The sequence below is a fragment of the Vulpes vulpes genome, chromosome 3 (assembly GCF_048418805.1).
Source record: "Vulpes vulpes isolate BD-2025 chromosome 3, VulVul3, whole genome shotgun sequence".
NCBI lineage: Eukaryota > Metazoa > Chordata > Mammalia > Carnivora > Canidae > Vulpes > Vulpes vulpes.
The window spans coordinates 18246036-18267022 of record NC_132782.1 but is presented as its reverse complement, the minus strand read 5'-3'; the positions used below and the strand labels follow the sequence as shown (position 1 = coordinate 18267022).

At 37.9% G+C, this 20987-nt stretch overlaps 1 protein-coding gene across 4 annotated transcripts in view; it reads right to left on the bottom strand.

The window, feature by feature from the left end:
- The window catches only part of MAP3K20 (mitogen-activated protein kinase kinase kinase 20), a 173253-nt gene that overhangs the window by 72828 nt on the left and 79438 nt on the right, over positions 1-20987 (bottom strand). For all 4 annotated transcript variants that reach the window (XM_072751964.1, XM_072751963.1, XM_025994018.2 and 1 more), the window contains exons 4-7: positions 9622-9723; positions 4844-4909; positions 275-303; positions 10-147 (exon numbers count right to left, since the gene is read on the bottom strand). In XM_072751964.1, the coding sequence (XP_072608065.1) occupies positions 10-147; positions 275-303; positions 4844-4909; positions 9622-9723 (335 nt within the window). The remainder of the gene's footprint in view (positions 1-9; positions 148-274; positions 304-4843; positions 4910-9621; positions 9724-20987) is intronic.

The following is a 20987-nucleotide window of genomic DNA, read 5'->3' as shown; positions in this document are numbered from 1 at the left end:
TGAACTCACCACACCATAGGAATATGTGTCACAAGTTTCAGACACAGGGAGACTTTGGATAACTTCTGGAGCCATCCATGGGAAAGTCCCAACCAAGGACATGTGTGTTGTATGGTTATGGAACCGAGAGGCACCAAAATCACATATCTGAGAAAAGGGAAAAAACAAGTGATCAACCTTCTACTTACTGATTTATAATAGAATTATCAGTCACAAAACTGTATATCCGAAGTTAACAACCACTTTTGAAAAAATTTAAAAGAAGCAGTCCTACCTTCAATACCCCATCAGCAGCTATAACAACTAAAAAAAAAAAAAGAAGAAAAATTGTGACAATCATCTAATTTATTTGAGTCATCTCAGATTGAAAAAACCCCATAAGCTTCTATCTTCCATATGACATATGAAAGGTAAAACTGAAGTATTTACTGCATTGAAGATTTTGCAATAAGGAATTCCATGAAGTGCTGACTCAAAGGCTTTCGAAATATTTGTTTAAATAAATGTAATACTGTCCAATAAAAATGGCGTATGTTAGTAGTAAAAAAAACCCAAATTTTTAAAAAAGATTTTATTGAGTTATTTAAAAGAGAGAGAAAAAGAGCACAAGCAGAGGAGAAGGGCAGGAGAGGGAGAAGCAGACTCCCCGCTGAGCAGGGAGCCTGATGTGGAACTTGATCCTAGGACCCTGAGATTATGACCTGAGCCGAAGGCAGACACTTAACTGACTAAGCCACCCACCCAGGCACCCCTGAGAACCAAAATTTGTCCTTGGGTCTGCCACTAGACTGCCAGCATGATATTGAGGAGGTCACTAGCATTGTTACTTCGTGGTATATATTTTTTCCTTCCAATCGAAGAGTAATCTTCCAATAGGCAGAGACAACATTGATTCGCTCACTTATTCATATATTCACTTACTTAACAAATATCTGCCGAGCACCTCTATGGGTAAGGCCATGTACTATGTTCTGGAAGAGGAAGGTGAGCAACACTGGCTTATCAATGCTCCTGTGGAGCTTACAGTCTAATGAAACCAAGGCCTATTAACCAAGTGGGATAACACCTGAACCTAATATAATACTGTATGTGAATACACTGGAATTAACATTAATTTTTTAAAAATATATAATTAAATGGAATAAATTCTATGATGGGAGTTGCAGAGATTGCCTTGGAATCAGGAGTTTTCTGGAAAAAATGGTGATCACACTAAGACCCGAAGAACAAGCTGGAACGAACCCGACAGAGGACCACTGGAGGAGGAAAGCATTTTTTAGGCAGAAAAAAAGTGCCCTGCAGAAGGTCAGGAGCAGAGGGAAACACGCACAATTTTGGAAGGCAGGGGCCTGGTCCCGAAGAGCCTCTGTGAGAAATGGAAGTCCAATGAACAACTTTAAGCAGAGAAATGAAATGGTCAGATGTGCAGAGGGGAGAGCATATGAGAGAGTAGCAGAACTGGAGGCAAGGAGATCACCATGCACCCAAGTGGCTGTAGCCCGAGAGAGACATGACGATGCCCACACGAAGGCTGTGGCACAGAACAGGAGAGAAGTGGACCGAATCAAGAAACACTTAGGAGGCCAAATCAGGGGCACCTGGGTGGCTCAGTTGAGCACTAGATTCTTGGTTTCAGCTCAGCTGTGACTGCATGGGTTGTGATCTCATGGGTCATGGGATCAAGCCCTGTGTCAGGCTCCACTCTCAGTGGGGACTCTGTTTCCCCTCTTCTTCTGCCCCTCATCCTGCTCCCTCTCTCTCTCTAAAATAAATAAAACCTTAAAAATAGGCAGGGAGGGGGCCCCTGGGTGGCTTAATCACTTATGTGTCTGCCTTCAGCTCAGGTCATGATCTCAGGGTCCTGAGATCGAGCCCCACATCAGGCTCCTAGCTTGCTGGGGAGTCTGCTTCTCCCTCTCTGTCTCCCTCTCCCTCTGCTGCTCCCCTGCTTATACTCACTGTCTCTCATTCTCTCCCTCAAATAAATGACTAAAACCTTTTTAAAGAAGAAAGAAAAAGAAACACTTAGGAGGCCAAATCAACTAAGTTTGAATAATGAGACAGAGGGTGGGGGGGAGGATGAAGAATTTCTCAAGGATGAAATCAAATAAAGAGGTAATACAGCACAACGGTTAGAACAAGAGCTCTGCAATCAAATTGTTCCTTTTGATCTCATCTCTGGCTTAGGCAACTGGTATTACCACTCATGGAGAAAAGGAATACAGAACTCATTTTTTAGGGGCAGAGAGGAAATGAAAAGATCAATGTGAACATGATAACCTTAGGGTCATACAAATATCTATGTGGCCTCTCCCAATCAGCAGACAGACACGGGGTTCCGAAGCAGAGGTCTGTTTGGGAGTATTAATATGCAGATGGGGCTTTTATGGGAGTGGGTGAATAAGAGCAGAAGAGGCGAGGAGGTCCAAGATAGACCTTGAAGAACTGTTTTGGCATTTCTTCCATTTTTTTTATTAAAATTAAATATTTTATTCATTTATTTTAGAGAGAGGGAGGGAGACGGAGGGAGCAGGGGGAGGGTCAGAGGGAAAGAGAGAATCTCCAGCAGATTCTGCACTGAGCATGGAGCCCGACACAGGGCTCCATCTCACAACCCTGAGATCATGACCTGAGCAGAAATCAAGAGTCGGAAGCAACTGATTGAGCGGCCCAGGTACCCCTGGCATTTCTTATGTAAGCTCACAGCATCCTGAACACAGTAGCTGATCATTTCTTACTAAGCTGTTACTAATGACCTTGCTAAATGGGGAAATAATGCATGAAATAGCCTAAGTGTAAATGTGATTTATACATGAACTATAAATTTTTTCAAATGAAAATATAATATTGTTAATAGCATAATCAGTTACCTTTTAAAATACCTCTACTTTTTTCTCATTAAAAGATTGACAAGTGACTTGATGGGATGAGCAATGGGTGTTATACTATATGTTGGCAAATTGAATTTAAATAAATTTTTAAAAATATGATTAAACAAGTGTTCCATTTAAAAAAAAACCAACATAAAAACGTCGAACATGGAAAATAGAGTCTTGTTATTCCATTTCAGAAAAAAACTGCTAAAAGGTCATTATTTTTTCAATGTGTGTTTTCCTGTCAAGTAACTTGTGAAAATCCAGATAGTCTCCATCATTATTAGTTTTCATAATGAGCATAGATAAATCTGTAACTTAATCATTCTCATCTCATGAGATATTCAGGATACACTGATAAAACACTGCTTTTAAAAAGAGAAGTCAAAAAAAGAGAAGTCAAATAACTTTCTAAACTGAAATTCTGAGCATGAACTAAAAATCTACAGTCCTAAGACTAAGATTTCCTACTAGATTCTAGATTATTTCCTAACAATTTCCTGTTAGCCGACCCTTCTTAAAAGTGTTTAGCTCCAGGAAGTTTAAGTCTGTGAGGAGTCAAAGGCTAAGTGATGACCTAGACAGTGGAGAGAACAGTCTGCCAGAGCTGACTGGCAGGGCCGAGCTGGTGGTCCAACCCGGACTATTGATGAGTGGCAGCGGACAGGGACTTCCGTTTGTCCGTCCTCACAGATCTCACAGTCCTGGAGTCCCAGCAAGGGCAGCTGGCTGATCCCCTGCTTCTCTTCCTCCACTTACCTGACCACCCAATGCAAGGATCACACTCTTAGGACACACCCATTTTAACTGCAGTGAGCTAAAGATCTTTTAAAAATAAGTAGTTTTCCTCCTCTTTACTTAGAAGAATCACTTAGAAAGCATATATGTAAGTAAAGCATGTAAATGAACTGATAGCAAGATTTTTCTTTTTTAAGTTAGCAAGCTCTAACATTTACTTCAGTGTGGGCCAGCTAAATAATCCCACTCACTGCCTTAGTCCATTAACTTTCAAGCGACATAATAGAAGACGCATTGTTACCTTCTTACTGCAAGGTAATAACATCTAATCCTGTGAGACATTTTAAAATGCACACGTCCCAAATTATAAAATGTAGGATCATAAGTAAACTTTAGAGAGTACAGAAGAAGAGAAGGAACAAAAAGAAAGCCTTTGCTTTCCAAACTCTGAAATGTGTTGATCATTTTTGGGCACTACTCCAGGTAATATGATGGACATGAAAAAAGTTTACACCAGATAATTCAGAAGTAACAAGAACAAAACTCAAAACTGCCAGTACAGAGAACTATCTAAAAATAGGAGACCAGAAGTATATGACTACATGCTTTGATCTAGTGATACCTCTTTCAGAAAATGATTCTAGAGAAACAATTAAGGATATGTTAAAATTTTTTACTGAGAAGTATTGAGCTCAACATTTTTTTTCCAAAGATTTATTTATTTATTTGTGATAGACAGAGAGAGAGAGGCAGAGACACAGGAGGAGGGAGAAGCAGGCTCCATGCCGGGAGCCCGACGTGGGACTCGATCCCGGGAATCCAGGATTGCGCCCTGGGCCAAAGGCAGGCGCCAAACCGCTGAGCCACCCAGGGATCCCCATGAGCTCAACATTTTTTATCATAGAAAAAAAAATGTAAACGGCCCTGATGTCCACACTCCATGCTATTGATACAATGGAATATTGTGCAGCATATATTAAATTAAGCATTAAGCATAACATAATTAATAGTTAAATAGTTAAATAAATAGTTAAATAAATAGTTAAAGCATAACATAAATAATTCTGATGTTTATTAACACTGGAAAGATTTTCCTGGTGTCAGTGATGAGTCAAAACATCAGAGTACAAAAGATACGAAAAACATGAAAAGATCTAGAAAAACTATTTCTATAACAAGGCGTATATATTTCATAGTAAAATAGGTAAAATAAAAACACAGGACTACATTACCATTTCTTGACTTGAGATCTCTGTGAATCACCTTGACAGGAGCCTCCATATGTAAATAGTGCATTCCTTTTCATACAAGAAGGAAGAAAAGCTTTAATATCATTTTCCAACACTGCATTAGTATTAACTTTCTATTTTAAAACATCAGTATTACCTTTCATATTTTTGCAGAGGACTCAATAGCAGGAACTAAATTCATGTGTTCTGTTCTTACATGATGGATGAGATAGAGATAGGATCTGTCTGCATTAGGAAAATTTATATGCTAAGGAAAATTTATGTGCTTTAATCTCTTAACGTTGGAATTTGATTGTGGGTAAAGCTATTACAATACCTAATAAGGACACCTTGATTTTCTGGAGTCTGCACAAAAATAGCACAGTTACAACTGGAAGAAGTGCTCCAATGACTGAGGTATTCCACTACCAGTTGCCTTCTAGTTCAGCCAGAGTTCCGACCGAGGCTTTCAGCTTTCATTTGGATGTCTGCAGCTACCCAGCTGCAGCCTGGTTTATTTTCTCCGCACTCAGTCCAGTAAGACCCTGGGAGTGGGGCTGGGGGATGGGTGGGGAAATCTGGTTGGATTCATTAGTTGTAGTTGGTGAAGGATTCTAGGACCCTCAGAAAAATTTACAATAGTTACAAAATACTCCTTTTACAAGGATGAATCTTTGGGATAGTCTATATTTAAGTACACTCTAAAATTCTCTCCAACATACTCAGAATGTAAATCAAGTTACTTCAGTAAATTGAATATATAGAATGTACAATTTCATTATTTTGAATAAAATACTATACTTTTTAAAAATTATACTTTAAAAGACACACATTTCACAGTGATCCTCTTAGTATTTGACTCTTTTTCTGTATTTATGTATTGTCTACCCCCTTAGAATACAGAAAAAGAACATTTTCTACTGAAATATAGTATTTCCCTTCCCTTCTCAAGCTCTTTTTTTTTTAAATATATATTTTTTAAATTTTTATTTATTTATGATAGGCACACAGTGAGAGAGAGAGAGAGGCAGAGACACAGGCAGAGGGAGAAGCAGGCTCCATGCACCAGGAGCCCGACATGGGATTCGATCCCGGGTCTCCAGGATCGCGCCCCGGGCCAAAGGCAGGCGCCAAACCGCTGCGCCACCAGGGATCCCACTGAAGCATTTTTAACGGATTTTATATATCAAAGCTTTGATCCAAGAATGTTTTCTTTTTTCTTTTTCTTTTTTTTTTAAGATTTTATTTACTTATTCATGAGAGATAGAGAGAGAGAGAGGCAGAGACATAGGCAGAGGGAGAAGCAGCAGGCTCCATGCACCGGGAGCCCAATGTGGGATTCGATCCTGGATCTCCAGGATTGTGCCCTGGGCCAAAGGCGCCAAACCACTGCACCACCCAGGGATCCCTAAGCTCCTTTTGTTAATGAATATCCATTACATGTAATAAGTAGGCTTTGGTTCTTTAAGTACAGAAAATTTCAATTTTATAAAGGTGAATTTTAAAAATAATTATTTTTCTACCATTCTGATTAGATATTGAAGGTCATGCAAGAACAAAGAAAATTCAAAAATTTAAACTCCTGTGATACAAAGATATTACTGAGAAGAGTCAAGTTGAAAAAAGTTATCAGTATTTTAAGCGTTTAAACAAGATATAACTAGAAGACAGAAGAGCATTCTTCTAACGTGAAGTTCTGCATTCTACACACTGAAAATTCAATAGCTACCACTTGGATAACTTTTCATGATTTTAGGACTGAATTTCATAGTTACCCCTTTCTTGCTTTAAGAACCAAATTCAGGTAAAATCTGTTTAATTACCACTAGAGGCAGGGCTAGATAGTATCTACACTGGCCGACATGTAAAGATTTCCAAAAACACCACTCAGGTACAAAAAGCTTTAAGTATAGGTATTTTCTTCCTTATGGCAGATATTATGAGAAAAAATACTGTAAATTAGTCGTGCATGTTTTTTAGAGATTTTAGTATAATTTATAGAATATTTGACATTTTTAGTATAATTTCTAAAATATTTAGTGTGCATAAGCACAGTGGTAAGCACAATCACAGAAACGCCTATTTGTTTTTATAGAGCCATCCATAATTCCGAATTAATTTTATTTCAAATAATGTAGAGACCTAAAAAAAATCATCAGTTTTAAGATTCAGGGTTCCTAAAAAAGATCTGACTGGTGTCCTTCAGGGGAGATCTGGAATGAGTGAGGACCACTCTGCTACTGGATCCCTTTGACCCGCTTTAACTGCCCTCCTTACACACCAGGGAGGGGCTTGCAGATGAACTCGCTGGCTGCCCTCCTGGCTGCCCTCCGCATCCCTTCCTACCCAGAAAGAAGAGAGGCTTTGAGGAGGGCTTCTCTCAGCAGTGATGTTAAGCAATGCCTACTTCAAAATGCATGAATCAACTCTTATTTGAAATGAATTATTCATTCTTTGATTTCTCAACATCTTGTTGCTTCAGTGTCTTCGATCATGGTCACATGAAAGGTACGGGGCTGAATCTGAAACAGAATCGACACCAATGAAGCTCCCTATTTAATCTCCAAGTCCTGTGCGTGGCTTTTAACCAGAGAGAGTTGAAGTCGATCTGCAAGCACTGATTTCTTCCTCCTTTAACTGGCCATTTTAAATATTAAGTAGGATTTGTGACTATAAATAAATAAGTCTCTTCTCTGCATCACTCTTCTCACCTGAGGCCAAACACATGCGAACCCACCTTTAGGAGCAACTCACCAGCCACAAAAAGGCGATCTTATTGGGCTGCAGTTTGGCCCCCAGCCCCCAGTCCACTCTCATTCCCTCCAGCCCTACCCTACCTCGCCTACTAGCCTGCCACTTAATTAGCCCCGTCCTCTCTCTCCTTTGTCCTGATACGCAGTGCCAGCGGTTTTGAGAAACCCCGGGAATAACTGGGCTGATCTGGAGCCAACAGACAGTGACTGTGCTGGGGAAGGGCCTGGAGGGACAAGTTTGCAGGGTTGGGGCGGCGGGGGGTGGGGGGACACAGAAGGTTCAGGAGCATCAGCACAGCAGGAGGCTGAGTGACGGATGTCACTTGATTTGTTTGCTGTCTATCCATCCTAAGTGTCATTAGATAATAACATGGGTGTAATTGGCTGAGCACCCTAAATGCAAATGTCTATAAGGTGAAGTGCTTTAAGGCACAGGCTGTTTGGATATACATTTATATTTATGGGAGCGTATTTCCACAATGCTTCAGGTGGCTCCCAGTAATAACACATCACCCAGCTTGCAAACAGGTGGTTCCTGTGTACTATTGACATATGCAGAAGTGACTATGATGTTACATGAAAACGTCTTGAAGAATGTGAAAATTCAAGGCTGATTTGAAATGCCTGATGCATGAATACACAATTAAGTTAATTAACACAGCCAAAGCCTTAAGTACACCATCCCAAACATAGAGCTTATTATTCTTATAAGGTAATGAAGTATCGTTCAGCAGCAGCATTTTGCATGAAATTTAAAAAAAAAATTTTTTTTTTCACTTTCCCTATTTGAAGGATTTGGCAGGTGTTGATGAAACTTAAAACTGACAAGAAAATTCCCCAAAGGAAAGACTGTTACTTTTGGATATCACTGTATGACTTCCCAGTGAAAGCCAAGCATGAGTTACTCTCCATACTAAGTGCTCAATATCTTTTGATTTCTTTGTAAAGAGATGCCTGTAGAGATTGAAGTAGCAAAATGCAAAGGAGTGAATCTCCCTGGTAAAATTTGGACACACTTTCTAGGGGTTGCTAGAATACAAATGTAACTATCAGTGTTCATTATTTAGATTAGGTTGTTTCCAAAGCAACTTTGACAGTTATAAATAAAACTCAGAAACCTTCAGTTAGGAAAATGGAAAAAAAAAAAAGGAGAGATAAAAATAAATGGAATTTAAATTGCTTTAGAAAGCATTAGGAATTTATGAGGGAAAAAGAACTGGGCACCTTGTTTAGGGGTTTTGCATATTAAAGATCTTTCATTTCTAAGGGTGATTTCCAAGTTTACATTAAATATAAAATAAAATCTGAATTGCTTTCACATGCCAGGACAAATAAGACTTTTTTTTGAACGTGGTTACTATTTTTAGCATATTATTATGTACACAAAATGAGTAGAACTAATCCTACAATAAATCACGTTTTCTGGATACTGAGTCTAAGTGGAGACTTGTGGAACAACAGAGTTACGAGCTTTCCATTTACTGTGTCAAGTAAGCTGGTCAATTACAAAGTCACGAAATGTGGCAAGAAATGGCTGCTCTGGAGTTACTGATTTCGTTAGAACTTAGTTTTAGGGAAAGAAATAAAGTAAAGAGAGAAAGGAATACAGGAGTGGAAAGATAGTGACTTAGAATATCTATACAAAAACCAAAACCAAAGAAAGACAAACCAAAAATCAGACTCTAAATACTATAGCGAACAGATGGCTACCAGAGAGTGAGGTGGGTGGGGATGGGTGAAATGGGTGAAATAGGTGACGGGGATTAAGGAGTGCACTTGTCGTAATGAGGACTAATATGCAGAATTGTTAAATCACTATATTGTACACCTGAAAGGAAGTCACACCATATGTTACATAACTATACTGGAAATAAAATAAAAATAAAACATCTGAACAGACAGTTGCAGAATTCTTGCTGTCAGTAATCTGAGAAAGGAACACCTAACAAATCTTATACCTTAAGTCACCGTGTCACCATGGGAAGACATGCCCCACCAATTCTGTAAGAATACAAGAAGTTTTATTACCTTTGGCTACATCAGTGGCCCAGGTCATAATGTGATCCATGTCCATCTCTTCACTTCTGTTACTATTAATGTAATCATAGAGTGATCCCAGAGAAGCATATTCTAGTTTCAAAGGAAAAGATAAGCATACAATTAAAACCAACATGCATTTCAGAAATAAGACTCTGTGTACACCTGAAACTAATATATGTCAACTATACCCAAATGAAAAAAACAAACAAAAAACACAATAAGAAATGAAAGGTAAAACTTCAACTGAGGTTGAGTTCAAAGGCCATCTGGATGGAACTGACACACACAGTGAGGCGTTGAAGAATGCATCCGAAACGAAGGCAGGCAGGTACATAGGTATTTCTTTCAAAACTGTCATTCTAATGAGGTAGAGAAGATTAAATACACAAGTCAGAGCACTTCTGTGAGAAGGTAAATCAATCCTTATGCATCAGGACTTTTAGAAGAGCCCTCAAAACTTAAGCACACACACAGAAAACCCACAAGAAAGTGTGAAGAAACCTTTAAAAATGGCTTTGAGATGTAAATTACATACCAAAAAATTCACCTCCCGTCAGCGTACGATTGGATGATTGTCAGGAGACAGAGCTGGGCAACCACCACGACAATCCAATTTTAGAACCTTTCCACCATTCCGAACGGTTCCCTTGTGCCCATGTGCAGTGAAGCCCCACTCTCAACCCCAGCCCTGCAATCTGATTTCTGACTCTACAAATGTAACTTTTCTGGATATTCATAGAAATGGAATCATACAACATGTGGCCTTTTGTGTCTGACCTCTTTCTCTTCACATGATGATTCAGGCTCATTCGTGCCATAGCATGTATCACTACTTCCATCCTTTTTATTGCGGAATAATAGTCCATTGTGTGGATTTACCATAGTTATTTCATTCATTCACCAGTCAATAGACATTTGGGCTGTTCCTGAGTATGTCCTATGAACGCTGGTGACACTCCTTTGTGTAGAAATAGGTTTTCATTTCTCTTGGGTAGATTCCTAGACGTGGAACTGCTGGGACATATAGTAAGTTCATGTTTAACTTTCTAAGAAATTGTCAAACTGCTTTTCAAAGAGGCCATCCCATTGTATACTCCCACTAGCACTCTGGGAGGGTTTCGGTTTCTTCCCATCCTTGCCAACATGTGGTTGCCAACATGTTCTTAGTCACAGTCGTTTCAGTGAGCATAGTTCTAGCAGCATCTCTCATTGTTAACCGCGCTTTCCTAGTGACCAATGAAACTGAACATCTGTTCACGTGCCTATGAGCTCCAAGTATATATATATACACACACACTCTTAGGCGAAATGTTTTTTTTTTAAGGCAAAATATTTATTTAAATAGTTTGCCCGCTTTAAAATTTGGTTGTTTTATTAATACTGAATTGTAGGAGTTCTTGGTTTATTCTGGAAGCTGGTCCTTATCAGATTTATGATTTGTAAGCATTTTCTCCCAGTCTGGAACTTGTCTTTTTTTTTTTAGATTTTATTTATTCATGAGAGAGAGAGAGAGAGAGAGAGAGAGAGAGAGAGGCAGAAACACAGGCAGAGGGAGAAGCAGGCTCCATGCAGGGAGCCCGACATGGGACTTGATCCCGGGTCTCCAGGATCAGGCCCTGAGCTGAAGGCAGCGCTAAACTGCTGAGCCACCCACCCGGGCTGCCCCTGGAACTTGTCTTTTCATTCTCTAAACAGTATCTTTCAAAGACCAGAAATTCTTAATTTTGATGAAGTCAAATTCCTCATTTTCTCCTTTACAGATCGTGCTTTTGGTGTCGTATCTAAGAACTCTCTGCCTTACTCAAAAGTAGGAAGATTTTCTCCTATTTTTCTTCTGCGAGTTCTACAGTTTTAGCTTTCACACTTAGGTCTATTACTCATGTTGGGTCTATAACCTATTTTTTGTGTGTGATTTAAGGTGAGGATTTAAGATAATTTTTTTGCATGTGGATTTCTAATTGTCCCAGCACAATTTGTTGAAAAGACTATCCCATTGAATTTTCTTGGCACTTTTGCTGAAAATCAATTATAAGTCAGTGTAAGATTTTTTTCTACTACATTCTTACTTTTGTTCCACTGGCCACATGCCTGTCCTTAGGCACAATATTGCTGATTACTACAGATTTATAATAAGGATTGAGATGAGATAGTCTAAGTCTTCAACCTCAGTCCTTTTAAAATTCTAACTCTTTTGCATTCCTTTCTGAATTTTAGGATCACCTCATAGTTTCTTATTTTAAAAAAAACCTGCTGGGGTTTAGATAGAAATTGTTTTGAATTATAAATCAATTTGGGGAGAACTGCCATCTTGACCATAATGAATCTTCCAAACCATGAACATGTAAGGTTTCTCCATATTATTTAGATCTATAGTTTCTCTCAGCCATGTTTTATACTTTTCATGATAAAAGTCTTACACTTCTTTATTAAATTTATACTCAACTATTTTATTCTTTTTGAAACTACTGAGTGAATTTTTTTAAAAGATTTTATTTCTAAGTAACTTCTCTGTCCAACATGGGGCTCAAACTCACAACCCCAAGATCAAGAGTCACATGCTCTACTGACTGAGCCAGCCACATGCCTCAAATGAAAGTGTTTCTTGATTTCATTTTTAGACTGTTCATTCTCAGTATATAGAAATACAATAGAAATACAATTTTTGACTGTTGGTCTTAGATCCTTGTGACCTTGCTAAATATAGCTTTAATAGTCTTTTGTGGATTTTCTACATACAGGATCATGTCATATTAGACAGTTTTATTTCTTCCTTTCCAGCATGAACTCCTTTTATTTATTATTTTGTCTAATTTTTTTTGTCTAATTGTACTGACTAGAACCTCCAATATAATGTTGAATAGAGCTAGCAAGAGCAGAAACTCTCAGGAGTTTCTTAGGAAACTCTTAGGAGAAGAACATTCAATTTCACCATTACATATGACATTAGCTATGGGTTTTTGTAGATGCTATTTATCAGGTTGAGAAAATTCCCTTCTGTTCCTAGTCTACTGAAATTTCTTATGCTAAATGGGTACTGTACTATGCAAAAAAATTTTGTCTTTTCATTCTGTTATGTAGTATAATACCTTACATTAATTGATTTCAGATGTTAGGCCAACCTTGCATTTTTAGTATAAAGTCCGTTTGGTAATGGTATATAATCCTTTGTACAGGTGGCTGGATTCAGTTTGCTAATACAGATCTTCCTTGACTTACAATGGGGTTACATCTCAGTAAGCCCATCATAAGTTGAAGATATGGTTAAGTTGAAAAATGCATTTAGAGACACCTGGATGGTGCAGTTGGTTGGGGATCTGACTCTTGGTTTCAGCTTAGGTCATGGTCTTGGGGTTCGGGGAGAGGGCTTGCATTGGGCTCTGTATTCAGTGAGGAGTCTGCTTGAGGATTTTCTCTTTCTCTCTCTCTCCCTCTCTCTCTGCCCCTCCCCCTCAAATAAATAAAATCTTAAAAAAAAAAAAAAAAAAGAAAATGCATTTAGTACACCTAACCTATCAAACATCATAGCTTGGCCTAGCCTACCTTAAACTAAGTGCTCAGAACACTTAGATGAGCTTATAGTTGGGCAAAACTGAGAGCTGTGGCTCGTTGCTGCTGCTGCCCAACATCACAAGAGAACACAGTACCATTTTACTATTAGCCCCAGAGAAGATCAAAACTCAAAATCTGAAGACTATGTTTCAACTGAATGCATATTGCTTTCACACTAACATACAGTCAAAAAATTGTAAATTGCACCATTGTAATTTGGAGACCTTCTGTATGTAATTTAGAATTTTTACATCTATGTTCATGAGGGATATTGATCTATGGTTTTCTTTTCTTACTATGTTTTTGCCTGGCTTTGGTATTGGGATGATACTGACCTTATAGAATGTGTTAGTAAGTGTTCCTCCCTCCTTTATTTTCTGAAGAATACAGGAAGGATTGGTGTTTTTTATAAGCATTTGATAGAATTCACCAGTGCAATCATCTGGGGTCTGGATTTTTCATTATGGAAATATTTTAAATTACTAATTCCAATTTCTTTATTTTCTATAGGTCTGTTCAGATTTTCTGTTTCTTCTTGAGTCAGTTTTGATACTTTGTATCTTTAAAGGAATTTGCTTATTGCATCTAAATTGCCTAATTTGGTGGCTTAAAATTGATGACACCATTTCCTTATAATCCCTTTAAAATTCTGTTGAGGCCATAGTGCTGCCCTCTCCTTCATTTCTGAGTTTGCTAATATGTATCTTCTCTCTTTTCTCTTGGTCAATCTAGCTAAAGATTTGTAAGTTTTACTGATCTTTTCAAAGACCAAATTTTTAGTTTCACTGATTTTTCTCTATTATTTTTCTGTTTTCTATTTTATCATATTCTGCTCTCATCTTTATTATTTCCTTTCTTGGGATCCCTGGGTGGCGCAGCGGTTTGGTGCCTGCCTTTGGCCCAGGGTGCGATCCTGGAGACCCGGGATCGAGTCCCACGTCGGGCTCCTGGTGCATGGAGCCTGCTTCTCCCTCTGCCTGTGTCTCTGCCTCTCTCTCTCTCTGTGTGACTATCATAAATAAATAAAAATTAAAAAAAATTATTTCCTTTCTTTGGCTTGCTTTGTGTTTATTCGATTGTTTTTTGTAGTTTCTTAAGGTTGAAACTTAGATTTCTTTCTCTTTTTAAAATATTTTATCTATCAAAAAAATTTAAAAAATATTTGATTTATTTATTCATGAGATACAAAGAGAGAGAGAGGCAGAGACATAGGCAAAGGGAGAAGCAGGCTCTGTGCTTGGAGCCTGATGCAGTACTTGATCCCAGGAACCCGGGATCAGACCTGAGCCAAGGCAGATGCTCAACCACTGAGCCACCCAGGCACCCCTAGATTTCTTTTTTTGACACTGATGTTTAAAGTTGTAAATTTCCTTCTAAGTATTTACCTGTCTCCTATAATTTTATTTTGCATTTTTCATTTCCCTCTGTCCAAAATATTTTAAAGTCTATTGTGATTTCTTCTTTGACTCACTGAGTATTTAGAAATGTATGGTTTAATTTCCAAATATTTGGGGGGGTGGATTTTTCAGATTTCTTTCTGGTGTTGACTTCTAACTTAATTTTACTGTAGATGGAGAACAAACGTTTCAGATGTATCAAGATGTATTTCATAGCCTAACTTATACTCTATTCTGGGGAATATTGGATGTGTACTTGAAAAGAATATGTATTTTTTATTGGGTGGTATATTCTATGTCTGGTGAGTTAGGTAGACTTGATTTTTTTGTCAAGTCTTCTATATACTTGATTTTCTGTCTAGCTGTCCTATCAATTACTGAGAATAGAGAACTAAAAATCAAGTACTGTTGAATTGCCTATTTATCCTTTAAATTCTGTCAGTTTTTGCTTTATGTACTTTGAGTACCTGTTATTAGGTATGTATACCTTTACAATTGCTATATCTTCCTAATGTATTAGTCCTTTTATCATTTATGAAATGACCCTATTCATCTCTAATAATATTTTTCTCTTAAGTCTATTTTGTCTGAAATTAATATAGTTACTTCAATTTTCTCATTGTTATTTTTTGCATGATATGTCTTTTTCCATCCCCTTACTTTCAACCTGTGTCTTTGAATCTTAAGTGTGTCTCTTAGAGATAGCACATAGTTGGATCTCGCTTTTTTTAGCTAGTCTGATAATCTCTGTTTTTTAACTTGGAAGTTTAGACCTTTCGCATTTAATGTAAGTATAGATATGGTTGGATTTGATTTTGCCATATTGTGTTTTACATGCCTCCTGTCCTTCTCAGTCATCTCGTCCTCCTCTATTGCCCTGTGAGTTAATTATTTTTATTTATCATTTTAATTCCTCAGTTGATTTTTCCTGTATTTTTTAAGATTTTATTTATTTTTTCATGAGAGGCAGAGACATAGGCAGAGGGAAAAACAGGCTCCCTGCGGGGTTCCTGATGTGGGACTCAATTCTAGGACCCCAGGATTACAACCTGAGCCAAAGGCAGACAATCAAACACAGAGCCACCCAGGTGCCCCTTTTCCTGTATTTCTTTAGTGGACTTTCTTAGTGGTGGCTAAAGGGAATATAAAATGCATTTTAATTTAGCACAATCTACTTCAGCTTAACACTAACTTAATTCTAGTAAAATACAGAAATTTTTCTCTGATACAGCTCCATCCCTCCTTCATTTTTATACTATTACTGTAAAAATATATCTACATTTAAAATTTTTATTTGAGAGAGATAGTCGGGGGGGGGGGGGGGAGAGGAACAAGCAGATTCATGATGAGTGCAGAGCCTGACTGGCTCATGAACCTGAAATCATGACCTGAGACAAAACCAAGAGTCGGACACTTAACTGACTAAGCCACCCATCCAGGCACCCCTATCTACATTTTTTTAAGTAAGCAAAATAGCGTTCTAATTATTGGTTTATACAATCTTACGTTTTTAAAGATGTCAGGAGAAGAAATAAGAACAAATATATCTATAGAGTCTTTTATATTTGTCATTTCCAGTACCCTTTATTTCTCCTTGAATTACGATCTGTTGTCGTTTTCTTTCAGCCCGAAGAATCAACTGCTTCTAGTATTTCTTGTAAGGCAAAACTAATAGCAACAAATTCTCTCATCATTTATCCAGGCATGTCTTTGCTTTGTTGTAATTTTAAAGGATAATTTTTGCTGGATATAGTTTTTTCTTTCAGCATTTTAAATGTCAACTGCTTTTGGCCTTTATTATTGTAGATGAAAAGTTAGCCATTAATCATACTATATTGTTCCCTTACAGGAGGGAAGTTGTTTTTATTTACTACTTCTAAGATTTTCACTTTGTCTTTAACAACACAGTTTGACTATGATGTGTCTAGGTATGGGTTCTTTTGCATCTATGCTACTTAGAGTTCACTGAGCTTCTTCACTATGTAGATGAATGCATTTTTATCAAATTCAGGAAGTTTTTTTGGCTGTTATTTCTTCAAGTAGTTATCTATTTTTTCCATTTTCTACTTTTCTACTCCTCTACTATTAAACATTGATTGGTACACTTGATGTTGTCCAAAGGCTCTGTTCATATGTATTCAAATTTTTTCTCCTTTTCAGAGTAGGTAATTTCTATTGACCCAGTTTTAAGTTCACTGACTTTTTTTCCTCTGCTATCTCAAATCTGCTGATAAGTCACTCTAGAGAACTTTTCATTGTAATTATTGTCTTTTCAACTCCAGAATTTCCATGGGGTCCTATATTTTTTTAAATTCTATTTACTTGATGTGAGTAAATAGGTGACAACCTGAACTTGAAACTGGCATCTGTTCTGAGACTGAACCCTAGCCTGTGATATCTGACGCCATCTCCAGGTAGATCCTGTTAGAAGTGAGTTAAATTAAAAATGGATTCAGATAATGAAAAAAAAAAACATCGATGTAGAAGATACATTATGAAATGAAATGGCTTCATGAATGTGAGGCTGCAAGAAAAGCAGCACTGTTACTTTATTTCATATAAAACATGATCTTTAAATATGTCAGTGGGTAAACCATTTTAAAAAGGCATATAATTCTTTCATCCTTTTGGTCTTCTCATTGGAAATTAAGGACTCATCATATACACACATGATTACATGTTTGACAAGCCATTTCACTTCTCCATAGAACACAGTTTGTTGGACTTTGGTATAAAGTATTTGTTTTAATTCTTTTAAAAAGGAGTCATTAGGAACCATATTAAGCAAACATTTCCTTTTCATTTCTTTTTTTTTTTTTTCCTTTTCATTTCTAAGGTAGTTTTTCCCTTTTAGTTTCATAGCAACCATAGCTGGCTTTGAAAAACATAAACATATAATCAGTCGTGTCGAAATAAATAACATTATCAACCAAATTTCTTTATAATAAAATATTACCAAATAATCTTAGTTTGGATTATAACTAATAGTACAAATGAATTTAGGTAAATATCTGGAATTTGTTCTAACAAGACATGACATTTGATTCTAATTGGCTAATAAGAGAAGACCAACACAATACCAAAACATGCAAATTAGATTCATCTGTGACTAAAGTAAATCAAGTCTAAGTTCAAGGAAATGAGATCAGGCACTTAAAAATTAATATGTTTTCCATGGTTGAGTTAAATGAGAATTTGGGCCTGTTGAAGAATCATATAGAACTAGTATCCTCTCTTATTAGAGTAGTGATAAGAGGTCATGTACCATCAGCAGCAAATTTAAGAGGTGACAGCATCCCTAGAACACAAAGACGTAATTCCCCAGGCCTCAGAGACCCTCAGCCGCCCTCCTCTGGAGTCCTGGGACTCAGTCTGCCTCCGGGTCCTTTGTGCAGCTGTTCCTGGTCAATCTGGCTACAAAGAACTACATAACCCAGACTCTAACAGCCACATCTTCCTCCCCAGGCATTATCTCACCATTACACTCCTAGCCATCAAGTATTTGTGTAAATACTTGTAAAGGAAAGAAAAAAAAGATAAAAAAAGAATGGGAGTAGTACAGAATTAAGAGGTTTCCAAAGATCAGAGAAAATCTGATCCATTCCTGTTATTGTAGTTTCTCTTGACTTTGGAATCTGAGGTTCTAGTCACTCTATTTCTTCGTAGATCTGGGGGAAAGATGCTCACTTCCCCTTCAAGGGAAATCAAGTGGTGGCTGCCTCTTGGACTCTTCCCCGGGTCCCCCTATAAGCAGGTTTTCTAAGTCTGTGATGAAAATTTCAATGCACACGCACACACAGTCCCACACATACATACACACGCCCAGCCCAGAAACCATCTATTCCAATCCCTTCATTCACACGGGAGAAAACCGAGACACAGATCATCAGAGACCCATCTATGCAGCTTTGGCAGAATCATGACAAGACTCAGGTCTCCCAATTCCCATACCAGCGTGCATCCCATTCCAACACGCCGATAAATCATTCTTTCAAGTGCTCTGTCTGAGTGACAACAGCTGCTTGCCGCAACAACCTTTTCTATTGAGGAACTCAAGTGGAATGAATTCAAGCCATGCAAGTTTCCCCTTTCAGAACCCCAACATCTGAGGAAGATGACAGAGTTCAAAAGAAGGGGAGCCAGCTGAGCTGGGTGATCAAGGCCTTTCGTGCCTCTTCGGCCCTCCTTTCTCTCCAAAGCTCCCCATATTAAGACTTATTTGTGTTCATTTCAAGAGGCAGAATGAGTGCTATCGTCCCCAACCCATCTGATCTCCCAAATTAGGCTCTGTTGGCAAAGGGACTGCTGCTACCCATGCACAGGACTTGGCTTGACCTTTAAGCTGCACAAAGTTGTTTGAAGAGTACAGATATTTCTTTGAGAGATACTTGTAAATAATTAAAACGAGTTTCTCCAGGGGGGAAAAAAAATCTTATCAAATTAATAAACACCAAAACTTGGCTAAGAAGTGTCTTTAATAATCAACCTCACAAGTCAATAAAAGAGTTACAAATACACAATTTACTATTACCTGACAGTTGTGAAACTGGTATTTTAAAGAAATGTTTAATGTTAACAGTTGCTTATTACTGGCTCTACAGGGAAACAGCTATAGATCTAAAAAGAACTAATCAATTATAAATAAAGATCTGGGGTAGGTATAGGTATGCGCAGGGAATGCCAAAGGGGTGCATGAAACAAAGGACTGGCTAGGCCATAAATAAGTAAAATCAAACTTAGGCATCTAACTGTCCTTGGATCCTTTCTTTCTCTTTTGAATAAGACCTGGGTTACGTATGCTGGCTAACAGTGAATGAATGTGTTTCACCTCCTCCTGGAACTGAGAATAAATTATTGGAAAAAGGAATTCACACCATGACTTAAATCCCTTTTTCTATTTCTCATTCTCACCTCAAGAAACTAGAAAACTTCATGAATAGTCCATTGAGTTCGTTAAAACTAAAATGACTTCCACTCAAAAGCGTTAAAGGCCAGGGGTACTAGACAAGAAGCACAGTTTCTAATCTCTTTGGAGTACTACAATTTCATCTGCTAGATAAGAGTAACATAAGTCACAAACAAGAATCAGACAACTAGATTTAGGGGCGCCTGGGTAGCTCAGTCAGTTAAGCATCTGCCTTCAGTTCAGGTCATCATCTCAGGGTCCTGGGATCGAGCCGCATGGTAGGCTCTCTGCTCAGCAGGGAGCCTGCTTCTCCCTCTCCCTCTACCCCTCCTCCTGGCTCATGTCTATGCTTGCTCACTCTCTCCCTCTGAGTCTTCTCTAAAATAAATACATAAAATCTTTAAAAAAAAAGAAAAGAAAACTGGATTCAAAGTTTTTTAAAATTTTATTTATTCATGGAAGACACACACAGAGAGAGGCAGAGACGGGCAGAGAGAGAGGCAGGCTCCATGGAGGGAGCCCGATAAGGGACTCGATCCTGGGACTCCAGGATCACGCCCTGAGCCAAAGGCAGATGCTCAACCACTGAGCCACCCAGGCATCCCTGGATTCAAATTTTTAAGGTAAAACTAACTAGTAAAAGTAAGTATGATGGACTAGGAAATGGTAAGTGAGTCAGAGACAGGATTTAACTTTAAATCAGGAATATGACTTAAAAGATGAATCGTGGTTTATACCCCCATAATATAACCAATTCTTAGGTGTTCAGGTTAATAGGAAATGTACAAGCTCCAGAACAAAAGAACAAAAGAACCCCGTTTTAGGCACAGATCTAAACAGAGCTGAATGGGGATAAAATTCCCTACACGTAAGAACTTAGGTACAAATGCTATTTACTAGAATAAAAGCATGTTAAACTGCTTGCTACCTGAAAATGGAAAATAACAGCAACCATGTCCCCGTGAGGGTAAGAACTAAGGCACTCAGCTTTCTGGACTCTAGCCTGCGCCTAGGAAGAGGAGCTTCTGTGTAAGATCAACCTGAGAAATTTATACTAGTGCTTCTACCACTAGCTGGATGACCTTGGGAAAGGTACTTAAAAGTTAGGGTTTTAGTATCTTATTTATAAAATTTATAGAAATTATTTTACCTATCTCGTGGGGTCCTTATAAATATTAGATGAGATCATTTCTAAAGGTACCTAAGCCAAGGCTCCTTACTGAGGGTGTTTTGTTGTTTCTCTCTGTATAGTCCAGGCTGTTAATGCTGCAGCAGAAAAAGATGGAGTTAATCTTTTAAGGTTTTCTTGTTGGTTTTTTTTTTAAATCAAAGAACTGTGATGACAAAGAACCTGACAAAGTTACTTCTTATAAATTGAATGTTACACTTATTATGGACCTAAAGCTACTCATTGGATTGTACAACTATGAGCACAAAGTATTAAAAATATGTGTCTTTTTTTGTTGTTATATGGCAAAATTTTCTGTGTGCTCCTCTTTGGA